Source organism: Microcaecilia unicolor, chromosome 10, assembly GCF_901765095.1.
Source record: "Microcaecilia unicolor chromosome 10, aMicUni1.1, whole genome shotgun sequence".
In the NCBI taxonomy this organism is placed as follows: Eukaryota; Metazoa; Chordata; class Amphibia; order Gymnophiona; family Siphonopidae; genus Microcaecilia; species Microcaecilia unicolor.
The window spans coordinates 36,617,769-36,635,388 of NC_044040.1; the positions used below are offsets into that span (position 1 = coordinate 36,617,769).

Consider the following 17,620-nt stretch of genomic DNA (forward strand, 5'->3'; position numbering starts at 1 on the left):
CACTGACTCTGTCTAGGTTGCTATACTATGATGGAAATTGAGTGCTGATGGTCTTCATAGATACATTCTGCAAATTTTGATTTCTGAGCATATATCAAAAATTTGAGATTTATTTCCTGATATATAAAGTTTATAAAGTATAAAAGAAGGTGGATTCTTATCATAAGTTATATTTAGAGATATTAAAATTGTATTACTTTTCGCTTGTGATCAAAGTATAGTTTGATTTAGAAATAGTGATTGGGAGTAGACAAAAATAAGCTCTAATTATTGAATCGTTTCTAAATCATAGATACATTTTTATGATCTGGCATTCTTTTGACCCCAAATAATTTTGGCTCTGAGAACTGGAAGACTTTCTGTAAACTAAAATAGATGTTAGTGGGAGCCCAGAACCCTATTCTTAGCACATATGTAACTTTAAAGCATTCTGTCTACATTGTGTAAATGCTGTTGCACACCAACAGAAGTTAGTGCAGTCAAGTGAAAGGTGAACCCCTGAGGATTACGTCATATTGCCACTTTTGTCAGCTAGTGGAAAGTAGGCATCTTCTAATATTTTATCACAAAGCAGATGTTTTTCTAGACCCATTCATAAATGCTACACCAAGGTCCTCCTTTGTACAGGTCTCCTAAAGGAGTCAGCAAATGAGTAGGTGCTCCAAAGATATTCTGGATAACTGAAAATGCTTGAAGTTGAATAAATGAAAGAGAATCGGCAGCATAAAGAGCCACACCCTCACCTTTACAGCAGTGCCTATATATTTACAGAATACCAAGTTGTTGTCTAGCAGACATGGAGAGAGCACTTGTTCCTTTTCTCACTGCAGCCAAGTCTTTATAAAGCAAAGCATATCAGAACCAGAAGTAGAAATAGATGAGCTCCCGCAGGCAACCATTTGCACCTATCATTCCATATTTTCTGTACATTTCCCAACTACTTTCTTGTTCTTTTTCAAGGCTGTTATGTATTCTGATGCATCCTTTGACATACCAGCTCACTGGGTCCCTGTACATGTCCCACAGCTCTTTCTCTCTCTCTCTCTCTCTCTCTCTCTCTCTCTCTCTCTCTCTCTCTCTCTCTCTCTGCAGTAAAGCATCTTGATCTGTGTATCCCTATTCTCTTGTACTTTCAACCCCCCTCCACCCTGTCACGAAATGCCTAGCCACCCGCCTGTGGCCACGTAGAGGGTCTATCCTCATCACACTCAGGTCTGCCTGCACCTACTGCTTGTGCTGTACACTAATCCTCCCACCGACTGAGTCTCCTGCTCTCAAATTATCCCCAGTGATTTCTAGGTTACTGGCGCCACACCCCCAGTGGTCCCACAATTCTCAGAAAGCATTCACAGACCCAACACACAAACCACCAGGATTCTTTATCAGTCCAGACAGCAGAGGCAATAAACTGAATAGTGTTTATTGTCTTAAAAATATTGAACAATGAACAGAAATAGTGCAAATCAGCAAACAATAACAGGTAACTATCTAAACATTTGTTTACTTTCTAAAAAGTACCTGTGGGGGTCTGGAAATATGCTGCTCACAGATTTTCAAATATAACTGATCACAAGGCCTCAACAAAGAGATTCATCTCTTTTTTTTTTTCTCCCGGGCTAAGACTGGGGAAGAAGCCAGTAAAAATTCAAATGAAAATGAGCTCCTGGGCCAATCAGAGCTCAGAACAACAAGTTTTACTGCTCACAGTACAGTAGATCACTTCCTTAATGAGTGAAACTAAAGAGGGAGCATTCGCTTTTCTATAACAGCTTTAAGCATAAACATGCATCACCTGCTAGTCAAACTAGAGAAATACACTTCAAGAATTAAGGCAGTTTTACAGGCTTAAAAAAAGAAAAGAAAAAACTGTTCTGTCACCCCCCCCCCCCCCCCTTTAACTAGTATCTCCATTTTTTAGTGAACTGTTGATCACTGAGGAAAGATAAGGAAAGGAAGATGCTGGACTGAGGGAGTAGGGAAGGGAAAGGAAGATACTGGACTGTGTGGAGGGGTTAGGGAAAGGAAAGGGAAATGCTGCACTGCTGGAAGGGTAGAGAAAGGAAAGGGAGATGCTGGACTGCAGAGGCAGGAGAGGTAAGAAGGGAGAGATTGATGGACCTTTGGTGGGGGCTCTAAAGAAAGTGTTGATGGATAAGGCCTTGGGGTAGGTTTTCCAAATCTACATAGTTCTATGGTTTATTTTATTGACAATGCTGCTTTCATAACAAGCAAGTCAGTTTATAGACTACATACAAGCAAAGAAATCAGTAACTGATAGGACAGAAAAGATTGAATTTCAGAGATTAGACATCCCAATAAGTCCACTGACACACATGTTCCCAATATCCAGCAGCCATATGTCACAGTATGCTCCCAGAAAACAATCTCATTTGTAATTTTAATAAAAACAGGATTTGAAGTCTATCTTAAATTTACTATAGTTGCATCTTTAGGCAAATGCCTTGGTGGTTTATGGATAGTGATAAATGGGAGGACAGTGTACCAACATGGTTATGGTTGGAGCAGAAGGTCTATATACTCTGTGCATCCAGTAGGTAAGGCTTATCAGTTTTAGTAAATTAGGCCTCAACGCTCCAAAACAGTGCTGTCAGTGCACTTGTTTTGTATCAGGAGTCCCAATTACTATCATAGGCCTGCATCACCCAGAAAAAAGAATGGGAGAAAAACTCTGTAAGAAGAGAAAAATCCCATTCCAAAGAAACCGAGTGAGACAAGCTCAAAATAACCCCACAGTTGCAAGGAATATTCAGTTCTACTGAAAAATATTACCAAAAGGAAAACGTGTACACAGCAAAAACGCTTGAACAAAAATACTTACCTGACGCTTCAGCGTCCCACTTCATCAGCGATTCCATAAAGCAAATCTTGCATCAACCGACGTTTGTAATCCGTAATCCACTTGTACCATGAATCCTAAATCCTCAACAAGAGCCTTGTTTCACTTGACTTCTGCATCAGGAGGGCAGAACTGATGCAGCAGTCAAGCGAAACAAGGCTCTTGTTGAGGATTCATGGTACATATGAATATGGATTACAAACATCAGTTGATGCAAGGTTTGATTTATGGAATCACTGACGAAGTGGGACGCTGTTTGTTTTGGGGGGGTTTTTTTTTGTTCAAGCATTTTTGCTGTGTACAAATTTTCCTTTTGGTAATATTTTTTCAGTAGAATTAAATACTCCTTGTTACTCTGTGGGTATTTTAAGCTTGTCTCACTCGGTTTTTTTGGAATGGGATTTTTCTCTTTTAGAGTTTGTCTCCCGTTTTTTTAGTTGCAAAAGAACTGCACATCTTGTCTCTTTAACAGCTTTCAAAAACTTGTCCATTGTTGGCAGAAATGTATGGCAAATGGTTGTGACTATATAGAAAAGTAAATACATATAATAAAAGAGCAAGTTTCAAGCATTATTTTTGTTTTGTTTTTCTTCATTACAGTACATTCATTTTTTTTAATTGTGAAATTTTTGTATACATTTCCATTACTTAAATTCTATCCTATTGCTCCAAATCACCAGGATTTTAATGAGTCTTTGAACTAATATAATATCATTTAATTATATGTAGCCTCATTAGCCCAGGGTACCTTTTTTCAAATTAGGACACCACTGACTGACATTCATCATCGGCTACCACCACCTACCCAACACCGCAGAGAAAAACTCTCCTATCTATATCTAATCATGAGAGAAAAATCTGCAATGTTCAGGCTCATGGGAAAAAAACAATTTTATAAATTCACATTTCAAATGCTCATCAAATCCTTAATTTGACCCATAAAACTCTATAATAGGTCTAAAAAAGAAGAAAAAATGTAATTCAACATTGAAAAATACAAAAACGTCAGCCAGGTTGAACAGTTCTATATGTGCACTTAGCTTTGCCTTTTCCAAAAGCTCAATCACTGCTTGTATTCTCTTTAAATCCATCCATGGCTGTAACTTCTTAAAGTCCACGTTTTACTCCCAATCTTTCTTATTCCTCTGAAATAAAAGACATTATAGTCCACATTAATGGAGAGCAGTTGTACATAGAAAGGAAAATATTAGTAGTCAACCAGGATATAGAAAATAAAACTAAAGCCGTCAAAAATTCTTGCCAGTAATATCAATAAACCCCCACTATGTCACCCTTCCCTTTCATTCAAAAATCTTTCAAGCTGACTCAGATCAAAGTATACGTAACATATAACATTTAAAGTTATTAAACACTTAGGGAAACTGCGAAAAACCTCCATTCGCAGTCGCTCTGTCTTTCACTTTAACAAATTCCTGATGATGCAACTGTTACCCTCACCACATCTGGAAAAATCCAAACTGGTTGGCAATGGAACTGAATATGTCTTCTACAGAAATAGGTCTTAAGAATTCAAATTTTTTCCTGTTCAGTTGAGAGAGTAGCCTTGTGGAAATTACCTCTTGAGAGATTTCCAGGAAGACAGTCGAATTTAAGGAATCAGAATTGTTGGCTACTACTTGTTGGACTACCTCAAACTGAATCAGCTGACACAGAAGTATATCGACAATCAGAAAAATTCATATCATCAACTTTAATTGTAATAGCTCCTTAAAATGTCTTCGCAATAATATCTACAATACCTTCAATGAAACAAAAGTTATGGAGGTGGAGGCATTACTTTTCATTTAACCTTCATAGAATGCTATCGTAATCCAATGTTGGTGCATCTTACATTTGGGTGTCTGCAGTTACACCAGCCATAGACCTGGTGTAACTGTGGACGACCAAATGCAGCAGGGGTGCATGTTACTGTATTCTAAGTTGCATGTGTAAGTGGCAGCCCCACCCATGCTCTCATCATGTAAATGCCCCCCCCCTTTCCATTTATATGTTCTGCTTTCTTCCCAGAAATGTTTGCCAGGTGGGTGGCACAAAGGAGTAGCCAGGTGGGTTCAGAGGAATACTGCACAGTAGTATAAAATTTTCCATTAAAGCAGATGGGTGGCGTGCTCATTTCAGAAGGTCCTGCAAAGAACACCGGTGCTATGCCACGCGTGCCCTTACAGAATACATGGGTATCAGCAAATGTTACAGTATTCTGTACGCTTATGCACTCAGGTGGTGCATAAATCAGGGTGCCCTGCTGTAGAATTACCCTTAATGTGGTCAGATACATTAATGGCCCTGTTATAGTAATGTGTTTATATACCATCTGAAACTAGTAGTCTCTAGCTGGCAAAAGAGAGAAGGAATTACAAAACAAGGACATAATGCAACAAATAACAGATATTCAACTTAAAACATCACAAAGAAGGAACCAATTCTAAGGAGAAAAGTCCACTGTAAAACTATAAAAAGCCAGGTCTTGAGTAGCATTCTAAACCTCATGTAATTACATTTAACCGCATTTCAACAAGCAGAGAGTTCCAAAGGCCTGGGGCAATCTCAGGAAATAGATGTTTACCAGTCTGCTTTTTCTTAACATGAAACAGGCAAACATGATTCAAGTACAAAAAGCAAGTGGAATGAGACCTAGTCAGAAATGGAAAATAGGTGAACAAGTAATCGGGACTATACCCATACAGAATTTTAAAAGAGAAACAGCATCTTAAATTCAACGTGTGCTGCAACAGTTAACCAGAAAAGCTGATATAGTCTGGTGTTCAAGATTATCAGGTCTTCCTTTCATTGGAAATTCTGGATGCAGCAAAATATTTTTTTTTTATTTGCCGGACATTATGGATGAACAGGATTTTGTACGCTCTCAAGTATTAGTAGAGATGCTCCATCTCCCTATGACTCAGCAATTTACTTTTTTGCAGCTCAATCACTGTGTTATGGAGGCTTGTAGGCTACAAAGTTTCCAAGTCCCAGTGCCTGATGTAATAACGCTAACTGAAAATGTTCACAATGTGGCTCATACTTCTTGAGAATCTACATAAGTTTGGAGGGGGCTAAAAATAACATGGTAGTGAAGCCCATTCAGCTACTCTAGCAGCATAAGAGTGGGTTTGCTTTTAATTCAGGTACGGGGGAATTAATGTTTCTTTGTTCATATAAATTAATTAAAAAGATTGAACTACAAGGATGGAATACCAGTTTTTGTACACTTAGCCAAAAGTTCCTGAAAACTTATTACAGTCTTGTAATATAACTTTTCTTTTAAATTCAAAAACTTTTTTTTGCGTTGTTTGTTTTCTTTATTTTACCTGTCGGTTTCTCCTTGTCCCTTATTTAAATTAGAAATGTCCTCGGTTGGGGTTATGGCATGCAGCTACCCTGGGGAGAGGAATGTAGATAATCCCTGTGTTTATACCCTATATGTTGAGGTGACAGCCCTCAATAAGGGTCCCCACACACACCCTGGCTCCCTTTGGAATCCAGTATACAGTCATGTTCCTTAAATCCTATCAGAAGGTGGCACTCTTGTGCAGTGACTAGGATTTCTCTTTGTATTGTGTATTGTTAGAAGAAACTATGTAGCCTCATTTCATCCAACATCAGTATCCAGTATTATTTGTAATGCAATTCTAGCTCTTGATGATTTCTTGCTGTCTTAATCCTTTGACCATGTAGAATTAATTATAGCTGTATATAAGTCATGACTGATTAGGGTAGAATTTCATTAAGTAGTTCGATAAACATGAGGATCAAGCAACCGAAGGACAATTAGCAGCCTATAGTACTGGAACAGGCTATACATTGTTCTGTGATGAGAATTAATGGGTGTGTTCTATATAAAGGCAAATTATTTGCTTTATATTTGATTTCCTGGAATGTGACACTTTCCTCTTTCAGGTGGGAGAAGATTTTTAAATTCCAATTATGGAATACAATTGGGGCTTACTGGAATAAGGCATTCCTTACAGTCATAGTCATACTGATTGTCCTGTTTCTTGGTAAGTAACAGTGCAACACTGTAAAAAAAATCACTATTATACTTTTTCCAAACATACTAATTCTAGCTGAAAACAGCAAGTAAGGGCCCGTAATATGCATGTGTCAAGGGAAAGTGCATTGTATATGCTGTAACTGATTATTTCTAGAATGAGGAGCATTTCTGTATAATATTGGTGAAAATCTGGCAATTTGTTGATCCTGGACAATTGTTGTAGCAGGAAATGGGAAGATCCAGGAGATGAAATGTATCCACGTGCCCCTTAAATTATCATATGTATTGCTGTGCTTGTATATGTAAATCTCTCCTTTTTCTAAATTGAATATTTTTATTTTTGAATTTTGTTATACATAAACTACTAAGTTAAATATGTGGTGCTGTATATTATGAAAGAGGGCCTAATAGGTGACAGCATTTTAATGCATATCTATTCTTTTAGCTTCCTCCCTGTGCTCCCCACTGCTCATTTGTTTGTGCAGCTACTCCCACAGTTTTGGGATCCTCTCAGCAGCTCCTACTACTACTACTACTTATCATTTCTATAGCGCTACTAGACCTATGCAGCACTGTACACTTGAACATGAAGAGACAGTCCCTGCTCGACAGAGCTTACAATCTAATAAGGCCAGACAAACAGGACAAACATGTGGCATGTTACTAGAGCAGGACTGAACATTGATACTGTTGCACTTGATCCACTAGTGCAAGGATTTGGGGTGACATTAAGATTTGCCGCCTCCATAGCTGCTCCCAGGAGGAGAGGAACAGCAGGCATGTAGGGTCCCAAAGGAACTACACCTACAGAATAGGAGCGATTTGACATGCCTTGATCAGCCACTCCTATTCTCAGAAGACAAGGCAGATACAAGGCATGCCCTTCACAATTCCTTTGTAATTATTTTGTTTTCATTGTCAACAGAATGAGTTACTAACAGAATGCCATTTCATTTTGCCCCCTACCAGCCAAGTTGGATACCTGGTGGACACTCAGAGAACTGGTATAGCTTCCTTGAGTTCTGGCAGAAGATTCATGAATGCTAGTTGTGGCTCTGTATTAATATAAATTGAACTTGCCTTGTGCTGGGAGTGATTGTGTATGCATTGGGATCTATGTAAGTAAGCACAAGGAGCGGTCGAAGGCTGTTGCAATGTCTATGCCAGTTGTAAGAGGCCCTATGGATAAACATCTGGTTCCTAGTGCAATTCAATTTTGGACTTGAAAGTTGCAACCTCTCCTCTTTCTCAAAGAGCATCTTCAACTCTGCTGATTATACTCCTCCACTCCCTCTCTCTTTTTGAGGCTTGATCTTGTATACCCAGTTATGGGGGTTCCTAAATTAAAAGATGGTAGTTCTCTTAATATTATAGTTAATCCATTATCCTGAACTTTGCCAAAGTTATTTCCATCTGATTCAGTGGGGTTTTTTTCAACCCCAGCCCATCATAATATATCTTTAAAGGACATTTAGGAAGTTGTGAGTAGGACAGAACTGCTACTTCAGGTGACTGTGAATCAGTTATTCTCTTTTGCAAATTAAGTTTTGGCAAGGCTTGGTGAACATGCTGTTAATTTCAGATGTTTGAATATATATTTTTCCAGTTTAGAAACCTGGACCTCTTTGCAACTTGGGAGGACATTACCCATTAAAGATAGCCTCAATTTACATCATAAAATCGGGGCATTAAAAAATCTTATGAAGAAGAACAATTTATGTTTTTTTTTTTAAATTTCCTCGCTCCTGAAATTTTATCAAGGAAGAATTTTAAAGATGTTTGGTATATTGCCCATTCAGATCAAATTGATTTTATCTAAAATTATTATGTCCTTAATCAGACCTCAGTTCAGAATATGACTGAGGGTGACCTGGATGTCTTGGAGGGGCATAATCGAATGCGAACGCCCATCTCCATCTCTGATGACGGGTACGCGAAGGGGCGGGCCAGACCGTATTTTTGAAAAGATGGGCGTCCATCTTTTGTTTCAATAATATGGTTTGTGCCAGGCAAATGCATCGCATTTGGGCGGATTTGAGCTGGGCAGTATTGGTTTTCAGCGATAATGGAAACCGAAGGTGCCCAGCTCAAAACGAACAAATCCAAGGCATTTGGTCGTGGGAGGGGCCAGGATTCGTAGTGCAATGGTCCCCCTCGCATGCCAGGACACCAACCGGGCACCCTAGGGGGCACTTGTAACAAAAAAAAAATATTAAAATACCTCCCAAGTCCATAGCTCCCTTACCTTGGGTGCTGAGCCCCCCAAATCCCCCCCAAAACCAACTGCCCACAACTCTACACCATTACCATAGCACTTATGGCTGAAGGGGGGTACCTAGATGTGGGTACAGTGGGTTTTGGGGGCGGTTTGGAGCGCTCCCATTTAGCAGCATGTGTAACAGGTTGGGGGGGTGGGCTTGGGTCCACCTGGCTAAAGTCCACTGCACCCACTAACAACTGCTTCAGGGACCTGCATACTGCTTTGATGGAGCTGGGTATGACATTTGAGGCTGGCATAGAGGCTGGAAAAAATGTTTTTAAAGTTCTTTTTTTTTTTTTGGTGGGAGGGGGTTAGTGACCACTGGGGGAGTCAGGGGAGGTCATCCCCGATTCCCTCCGGTGGTCATCTGGGCAGTTGAGGCAGTGTTTGGGGACTTGTTCGTGAGAAAAAAGGGTCCAAAAAAGTGACCCAGGTTCTTGCTTCTGGCGCCCTTCTTTTTTCCATTATCGGCTGAGCGCGCCCATCTCTCCTCAGCCGATAAACATGTCCCAGTCCTGCCTTCACCACGCCTCAGACATTCCCCTGTCAACTTTGTTTGTTCCCGCGACAGACTGCAGTTGGAGGCGCCCAAAATCGGCTTTCGATTATACTGATTTGGGCGCCCATGAGAGAAAGGTGCCCATCTCCCGATTTGGGTCAAAATATGGGCGTCTTTCTCTTTTGAAAATAAGCTGGTTGGTGTCAACTGAGGAAATTCATCTGCTTTTTTTTGAAAAATTCTTCTAGAGTCACCCTTTTAGCCACTTTTTTCTTCTGAGGTTGATAAAATGCTGATTATGAAGTTTTATTTTAGGGTAAAAAAAAAAGGTTCCTTGTTTTGTCAGCAAAAGGTTTAAATTTTTCCAGATGTCTCATGGAAGGCCCTGTTTACTAAGCTGTGGTAGTGTTTTTAGTGCATGATAACCATGTAGACAGCCGTAGGAATATTAGGGCATCTACTCGGTTATCACGCACTAATAGTGTGTGCTAAAAATTATCGCGCACTAAGAGCTCCTTTTACCAAACTGCGGCAAAAGGGATCTACGCTGGTGGTGCATGTTTTTGACGCATGCTGAGGCCACCTTTTACTGCAGCTGGTAAAAGGGTCGTCTTTCTTTTCTGCAGGAAATGGCCATGTGGCAAGTAAAGCACTTGCAGCGCGGCCATTTTGGGGGTGGGGGGGTGGGAAGTACTGCCAGGCTGCTACGGTAGCTCGGCGGTACTTCCTGTTTAGTAAGCGGTATACCGCCGCTTTGTAAAAGGGGCCCTAAAAACACTAGCACTCCTTAGTAAACAGGAGTGTTAGCATTAAGAGCAACATTTTTGGTCTTTATTTTTGTTGTTTTGCGGGGGGGGGGGGGGGGTATTAACCTTTGCTATGTAAATGTTTGATTTCCTATAAAGATGATGATTATACATTTTTTAAAATCTTGTGCACCTTGAGAAATTTTCAGGTTAGGATGAGATTTCTACTTTTTAATGATGTTTTATATGGAGTATGTGGGAATTTAAATTTAATGTTGATGCTGGCTAAATAGTATGGTTAATGGAATCAAACAAAAAACCCTAGCTGCCTGCTTGTAATAATTGTAATACTAACAACCCTAAAATCAAAAAGATTGTTGAGAAAAGACCTTGATGAGTTACAATAAAACCTGTATATTAGTAAATGGGGAAAAATCAGCATCACAGGACTTGCAAACTCTACTACATTATTAGTGCACAAACAATTGCAAAATTAGTGTCAAAATCAATAATTTTATATTCATTGTCCATAACAAAAGAAAAGATTTTGTAAAGTTAAATACCTAACTTTCACGTGTGCAGCAGGTCTCATGTATAAACTATCTAGGGCAACAGGGACGCAAAACTAATCGGTGCTAACATCAAAGGCATTCATTAATTTAGTACTCCCAATCGTTAAAGAGAGATAATAACATGCTTGCAGTCTAATAGCCTGTCATTGATTGGCTGACTAGAAACCTAGTCTACCAATCAAACCACACAGATTTGAGAGGCTGCAGTTCACAAAAAATATTTCTGTTCAATTGCGGCATTCAAACCAGCCAGTTCAAGAGAAATGTGAAAATCCATTGTTCTCTACAGCAGATTGTTTTCTTTAAGTCACCTCCCCAGGGGTTAAGTTTAAGATAATGACCAAGCAGCATAACTGTTCAAAGGAGTGTCATTTAAGCAGCATATTGAAATTTTACGTTATAAATTGCTTTAACACTGTGGTATATAAAATTAATAAATCCTATCTAAATCCAAACCAGTGGTGCCTCCAGTTGTTTTAAGCTACATTTATATTTTATGATTAATTCCTTGATTCCTTGATTAACTGAGTATCTTTCCTGTATGCTTTGTAGATCCTTTCCTGCTATTTTATTTATTGTGTAAATTGTACATCGCTTTGACCTCCTCAAATTCAAGGCAGTATATCAAATCTTGAATAAATTTAAACTTATTGGTACAATATTTGTTCTGTCAGTCGAGTCTTAAGCATCTTAGAAATTTGCTCTCTATATAGCAGATTGCAGAATTCTGTGAATTCAGACATCATATCGCAAAAACTACATTGATAGCATTTAAAGTGACCCACCCTCCCTCTCTCGTCAACATCCAAAGCAGTAATTCGGAACACTGCAGCTGTAGTCGGGCATAACAAGTCTTGTAAGTTACGTCCCCTAATGTAAGCTACTAACTTAGCAGAATGAAAACGATCATGAATATCCAAAAGGTGCCAGTATTTACCAATAACCCTCGCAAAAAAAAAATCTGTGGTATAGTGCAATACGCAGGTATTGACATCATCAGTGCCCATTTTTTTGGAGGACATTAAATCTCGGTCATTTCAGGCTGGTCTTTTAAAAGATTATTTTTCACTATAGATTTAGGGTATCCTCTAGCTGACAGCTTCTTCTACAGTACTAATCTCTGGGATTGGAAATCTGCCATGTCAGAACAGATTGTGAAAAAGGTTACCTATTCTTCAGAAGTAGTGGGTGAGAACTAGTTTAAGAAAAGTGTTACAATCAGTAACTTTATGAAAAACTGACAAAAGAGTTTTCAGATAGACTCACCTTTATATGATCATGTTACACCATTGCTGAAAGAGGCTCATTGATTACCGATCTCGCATCGTACCACATATAACAGTAAATAAAATTGTGATTTCTGGTGGACCTCTGTTTGTTCCCAATATCTAACTCCATATTTTCCATTTAGAACACTTAAAACATCTCAGCAAAGTCAACTCATTGTTCCTTAGAGAAATTGTACACGTCACTATTTTTTTTTTTCAGTTCATGGTCCAGAACTCGAACCTGCTGTTGCAACAGGCTTCAAACATCACTGCAAAATTTTAAGACACACCTGAAAAACCTTACTTTTTACTGATGTTTATAACTGCTAGTGGGGTATGACCTGTGCGAGCCTGGACTGCACAGTTGCTCTGGTTCTCCCCTCCCCCCCTTACCTCTTATCAAAATTGTATTTTTCCCTTCCCCCTGCTTTGATGACATTCTTTGTTTCCTATTCTCCCCTTCTATTTTAGATTGTATACTGCTCAGACATGTGCTTGATGAGCGAGATAGAAAGTCCTATATAATCTTGATACATTTAAAAATGAAATCTCTTGAAGATGGTAATGCATATGAAATCATATAGTAGGAGATGGGAATAACAAATTATTGATTTTGACACAAATTTTGCATTTGTGGAGTTTTCAGACCTGTGATGGTGATTTTTCCATGGTTTTTGAACCAGTATCCAGGTGGTGTTGTAACTCACCACAAACCTTTTGTATTTTAGAATTGTTAGTATTACCATTAGTTGTCTTAGAGGACAATTGGGCCAAGTATTCTCACATCTGGGTGACATCCGACAGAGTCCAGTGCAGATGCTGACTAGCGAGATGAATGTAGAAATTTCTAGCAGCATCCCACCACACATATACTCGTGCCTTCCTGCCCGATGTGTGAGCGCAGGTCCCTCCGTCTTCATTTTTCCAAGGAGCAAGGAGGACGCATCTTCATATCCTCCTCACAGTGCGTATTTTCTCTCTCGTATTGCAGTGCCTTCCCATGCAGGTATTTTTCTTCCCTTTGTAAGTCTTTTCTCAATAATCTTTATTTTGTTTTGTGTCCTTTTTGTTTTTTTAGTATTTTTGGCTTTTCAAGTTTCCTTTCTTTTTCACAAGTTGGTAGGCCCATTTGGCCACGATTCTTTTTTTCGATGTCTAAGAAGACCACCAGTGGCTTTGAGGTGTGCCCAGTGTAGCCAGGTGATTTCTGTGACGAACCTGCACTCATGGTGCATTGGGTACCATGAGCCTAACCCTTGTTCTCTCTGTTTTAAAATGATGTTGAGGACACAGAGGGCACAACAGTCCAACAGGAGAAACATTTTGGCTCCTTTAAGGCCGGTTCATCGATATCCGTATCAGAAGCATAGACCACAATGGCTGCTCATACTTCGACTACCACTTGGAGTGCACTGGCATCAAGGAAGTCTCCACCTCTCTCAACATCATGCGCTGAAAGTAGGCCCTGGGACTGGTCAGCATCAGACCTAACACTGAGGACATGTACTGGTTAGACTTTGTCCTCATCAGCATCGAAGGACTGTGATGCTGAGTGTCGGGGGAAGCCCAAGAAGCATAAAGATCAGTCCTTTTCACTGCACGGTGCTGGGCGCACCAGTGCATTGACATCATCAGTATCCGAGGAGCACACTCCTCTTTGGTAGAGGTGCCAGTGCACAAGTCTCAGAGCAGCCAGGTTCTCCCAGTTTGGCACTGACTCCTCAGGCTCCCAGCTTCCTTGCCTTTTCTGATGCCTTCCTTCGATAAGTGGTACTAAGCTGTGCTCAGGGAGAAGCTGGTGCAGATACTGCAGTTGTACTTCGCTTAGGCATTGAGGACATTTGCGCCATGTGGATCAGCCCCAGATTCTTCCTGAGGCTCCTGCCATGCCTGTGGAGAGATTTTCGGTGCCGATGTCTCGAAGAGGTTTGAAATCAACCCATGCAGTTTCACTCTCAATGTCAGGGGAAGAAGCTTCCCTGGAGTCTGAAGGTAGGACTGTACCTCCGCGCCCTTCGGGTGTGGACATGGTTCTACTGAGCTGGGGCAGGCACAGACTCACTCATTCCAGTCTGAGCACTTTGAGGAATCTGACTGGGACCACTCATGGGATTCAGAGGAAGAGTCTTATGGGTCTCTTCTGATCCCTCCCTATCTCCACCTGAGGTTCTCTCTTTCAGTGCTTTTGTCAAGGAGATGACTTCGGCCATCCCATTTAAGCAGTCACAGTACCATTGCACCTTATCCTTAAAGATACACTGACAAAGAACTGGGCATCTCCCCTTTCAGTGCAGGTCACACCTAAGAAGGTGGATACACACAGTATTGTAGCCAGAAGCCTGGATTTGAGAGGGCACAACTGCCTCACCACACTGTGGTTGTCAAATATGCCCTCAAACAAGCTAGGAACTCCAGGACTCATGCCTCTGCTCCCCCATGTAGAGAGGCTCGGACAATAGACTTATTTGGGAGGAAGGTTTATCAGGCCTCAATGCTTATTGCCTGCATCCAGTCCTACCAGCTCTACATGAGTCTTTACCTTGAAATCTTTTCTACGTAGTACACTTAGTCTTGCGGATTCTCTCCTTCAGGAGCATACCACAGAGCTTCACCAGTTGGCCAGTATGTAGCTGGAGTGCAGAAAGTATCTGGCGAGGAGCACTTAAGATTTTTTTTTTATATTGCATCCAGATTCTCCACCATAGGTATGGGGATGTGCAGAGTCTCGTGACTGTGTCTCTCTGACCTAGAAGCAGTGGTTCAGGAGAGGTTGGCCAACGTTCCTTGCTAAGAGGACGGTCTTTTTAGAGACAAGGTGGAGAAGGTCACTGACCTCATAGGTGGTGACCCTACTACTCTCAAAGGCATAGGTTTCCCCACTGCCTTTTCGCTCTGTCCAGCAGCCCCAGACCCATTGCTCTTTGCCTCACTAGTCCTGTCCTCAGAAGTCCTAGCCGGCTTCCCAGTTAAAGCAAGGGACGAGCTTTAAACTGTTTCCAGGAGAGCATAGCTGCAGTCCAAGTAACCATCCCGGATGGCCTACAACGCATGTGAAAAAGTAATTGCTCAGTGACTGCTTCCTTAGTTACTCAATCAACTAATTGACCAAATTTATTTATTTATAGTAGTGGAGGAGTGGCCTAGTGGTTAGGGTGGTGGACTTTGGTCCTGAGGAACTGAGTTCGATTCCCACTTCAGGCACAGGCAGCTCCTTGTGACTCTGGGCAAGTCACTTAACCCTCCATTGCCCCATGTAAGCCGCATTGAGCCTGCCATGAGTGGGAAAGCGCGGGGTACAAATGTAACTAAAATAAAATTTCTACCCCACATTTTCCCACGCACGGATAATTTGATTCAGTTGATTGCAGCCAGCCCTGTTGAATCTAAACCTCCCTATTTATTGAACCTTATAATGACAATGAAAGTAGACACAGCAAAGTTTCTACAAGAACACTATGCCACAATCAAAGGAAATTCCAGAAGAGATGAGAGAATTAAAAAAAAAGTAGCAAAAGAGATGAGAGAAAGAAAAGTAGCAAAATATATCAGTCTGCAAAGAATTACAAAGCCATTTCTAAAGTTCTGGGACTCCACCAAACCACAGTGATAGCCATTATCCCCAAAAGGAGAACACTTTGAAACAGGGGTGAATCATCCCAAGAGTGGCAAAAAGTACTCAAGGGCACAGTGACAACTCGAATGAGAAGTCACAAAACTTGCAGAACTGCAGACCACTTTAGCTTTAGCTAAGATCAGTGTTCATGAGTTCACAAGAAGAAACAGACTGAGCAAAAATGGGATTCATAAAGGGGGTAGCAAGGCAGAAACCACTGCTGTCCAAGAGTAATATCAATGCTTGTTTCATATTTGCAGAAACACCTGGATGATCACCAAGCTATTTGGGATAATGTTCTATGGACAGACGAGTCAAAAGTAGAACTCTTTGGACAGCACAGGTCCCATTATGTCTGGTGTAAAGCAAATACAGAATTCTACAACAAGAACCTCATACCAACAGTCAAACATGTTTAATTGTAGTGTGAAGAGGAGGGGATGCTTTGCTGCCTCAGGCCATGAAAAACCATTATTGAAAAAATTATGAATTCTGCACTGTACCAGAAAATTCTTAAGGAAAACGTCCAGTCATCTGTAAGGTGAAGCATAATTGTGCTAGGCAGCAGGACAGTGATCCAAAACACAAAAGCAAGTCTACATCTGAATGGCTGAGGAGAAACAATCAAAGTTTTAGACTGACGTGGAGGGGCATAATCGAAAGGGGCGCCCAAGTTTTCCTGAGGACATCCTCGCAGGACGTCCCAACGAAAGGGTGGGGATACCTGTATTATCAAAACAAGATGGGCATCCATCTTTCATTTCGATAATACGATCGGGGAAGCCCAAATCGCAAAATTTAGATCGACCTTAGAGATGGGCGCCCATCTCAGAAACGACCAAATCCAAGCCATTTGGTCGTGGGAGGAGCCAGCATTCGTAGTGCACTGGTCCCCCTGATATGCCAAGACACCAACCAGGCACCCTAGGGGGCACTGCAGTGGATTTCAGAAATTGCTCCCAGGTGCATAGCTCCCTTACCTTGTGTGGTGAGCCCCCCCAAAACCCACTCCCCACAACTGTACACCACTACCATAGCCCTTACGGGTGAAGGGGGCACCTAGATGTGGGTGTGGTGGGTTTTGAAGGGCTCACATTTACCACCACAAGTGTAACAGGTAGGGGGTTTGAGGCTGGCAAAAAATATTTTAAAACATTTTTTTGAGGGTGGGAGGGGGATAGTGGCCACTTGGGGGGTAAGGGGAGGTCATCCCCGATTCCCTCCAGTGGTCATCTGGTCATTTAGGGCACATTTTTGTGGCTTGGTCATAAGAAAAAAAGGACCAGGTAAAGTCATCCAAGTGTTTGTCAGGGACGCCCTTCTTTTTTCCATTATCGGTCGAGGACACCCATGTGTTAGTCATGCCCAAGTCCCGCCTTCGCTACACCTCCAGCACGCCCCCGTGAACTTTGGTCGTCCCCGCAACGGAAAGCAGTTGAGGACGCCCAAAATCAGCTTTCGATTATGCCGATTTGGGCGCCCCTGTGAGAAGGACGCCCATCTTGCGATTTGTATCGAAAGATGGGCGCCCTTCTCTTTCGAAAATAAGCCTGATAGTCAAAGTCCTGACTTGAACACAAGAAGATGCTGTGGCAGGACTTGAAATGAGTAATTCATGAACGAAAACCAAGAATGTGCCTGTATTAAAGCATTTCTGCAAATAAGAGTGAGCTGAGATTCCTGACTGATATCAAATTGTAGGAAGTGTTTGGTTGCAATTATTGCTGCTAAAGGTGGTGCAACTAGTTATTAAGATCAGGGGGCAGTACATTTTCACATGGATGATATGGGTG

At 41.1% G+C, this 17,620-nt stretch overlaps 1 protein-coding gene across 1 annotated transcript in view; it reads left to right on the top strand.

The window, feature by feature from the left end:
- DUS4L (dihydrouridine synthase 4 like) overlaps positions 1-17,620 on the top strand; it is a gene marked incomplete at its 5' end in the record, with an annotated part of 100,766 nt that overhangs the window by 42,452 nt on the left and 40,694 nt on the right. The window contains one exon of the mRNA XM_030216755.1: positions 6,776-6,876. Within this exon, the coding sequence (XP_030072615.1) occupies positions 6,776-6,876 (101 nt within the window). The remainder of the gene's footprint in view (positions 1-6,775; positions 6,877-17,620) is intronic.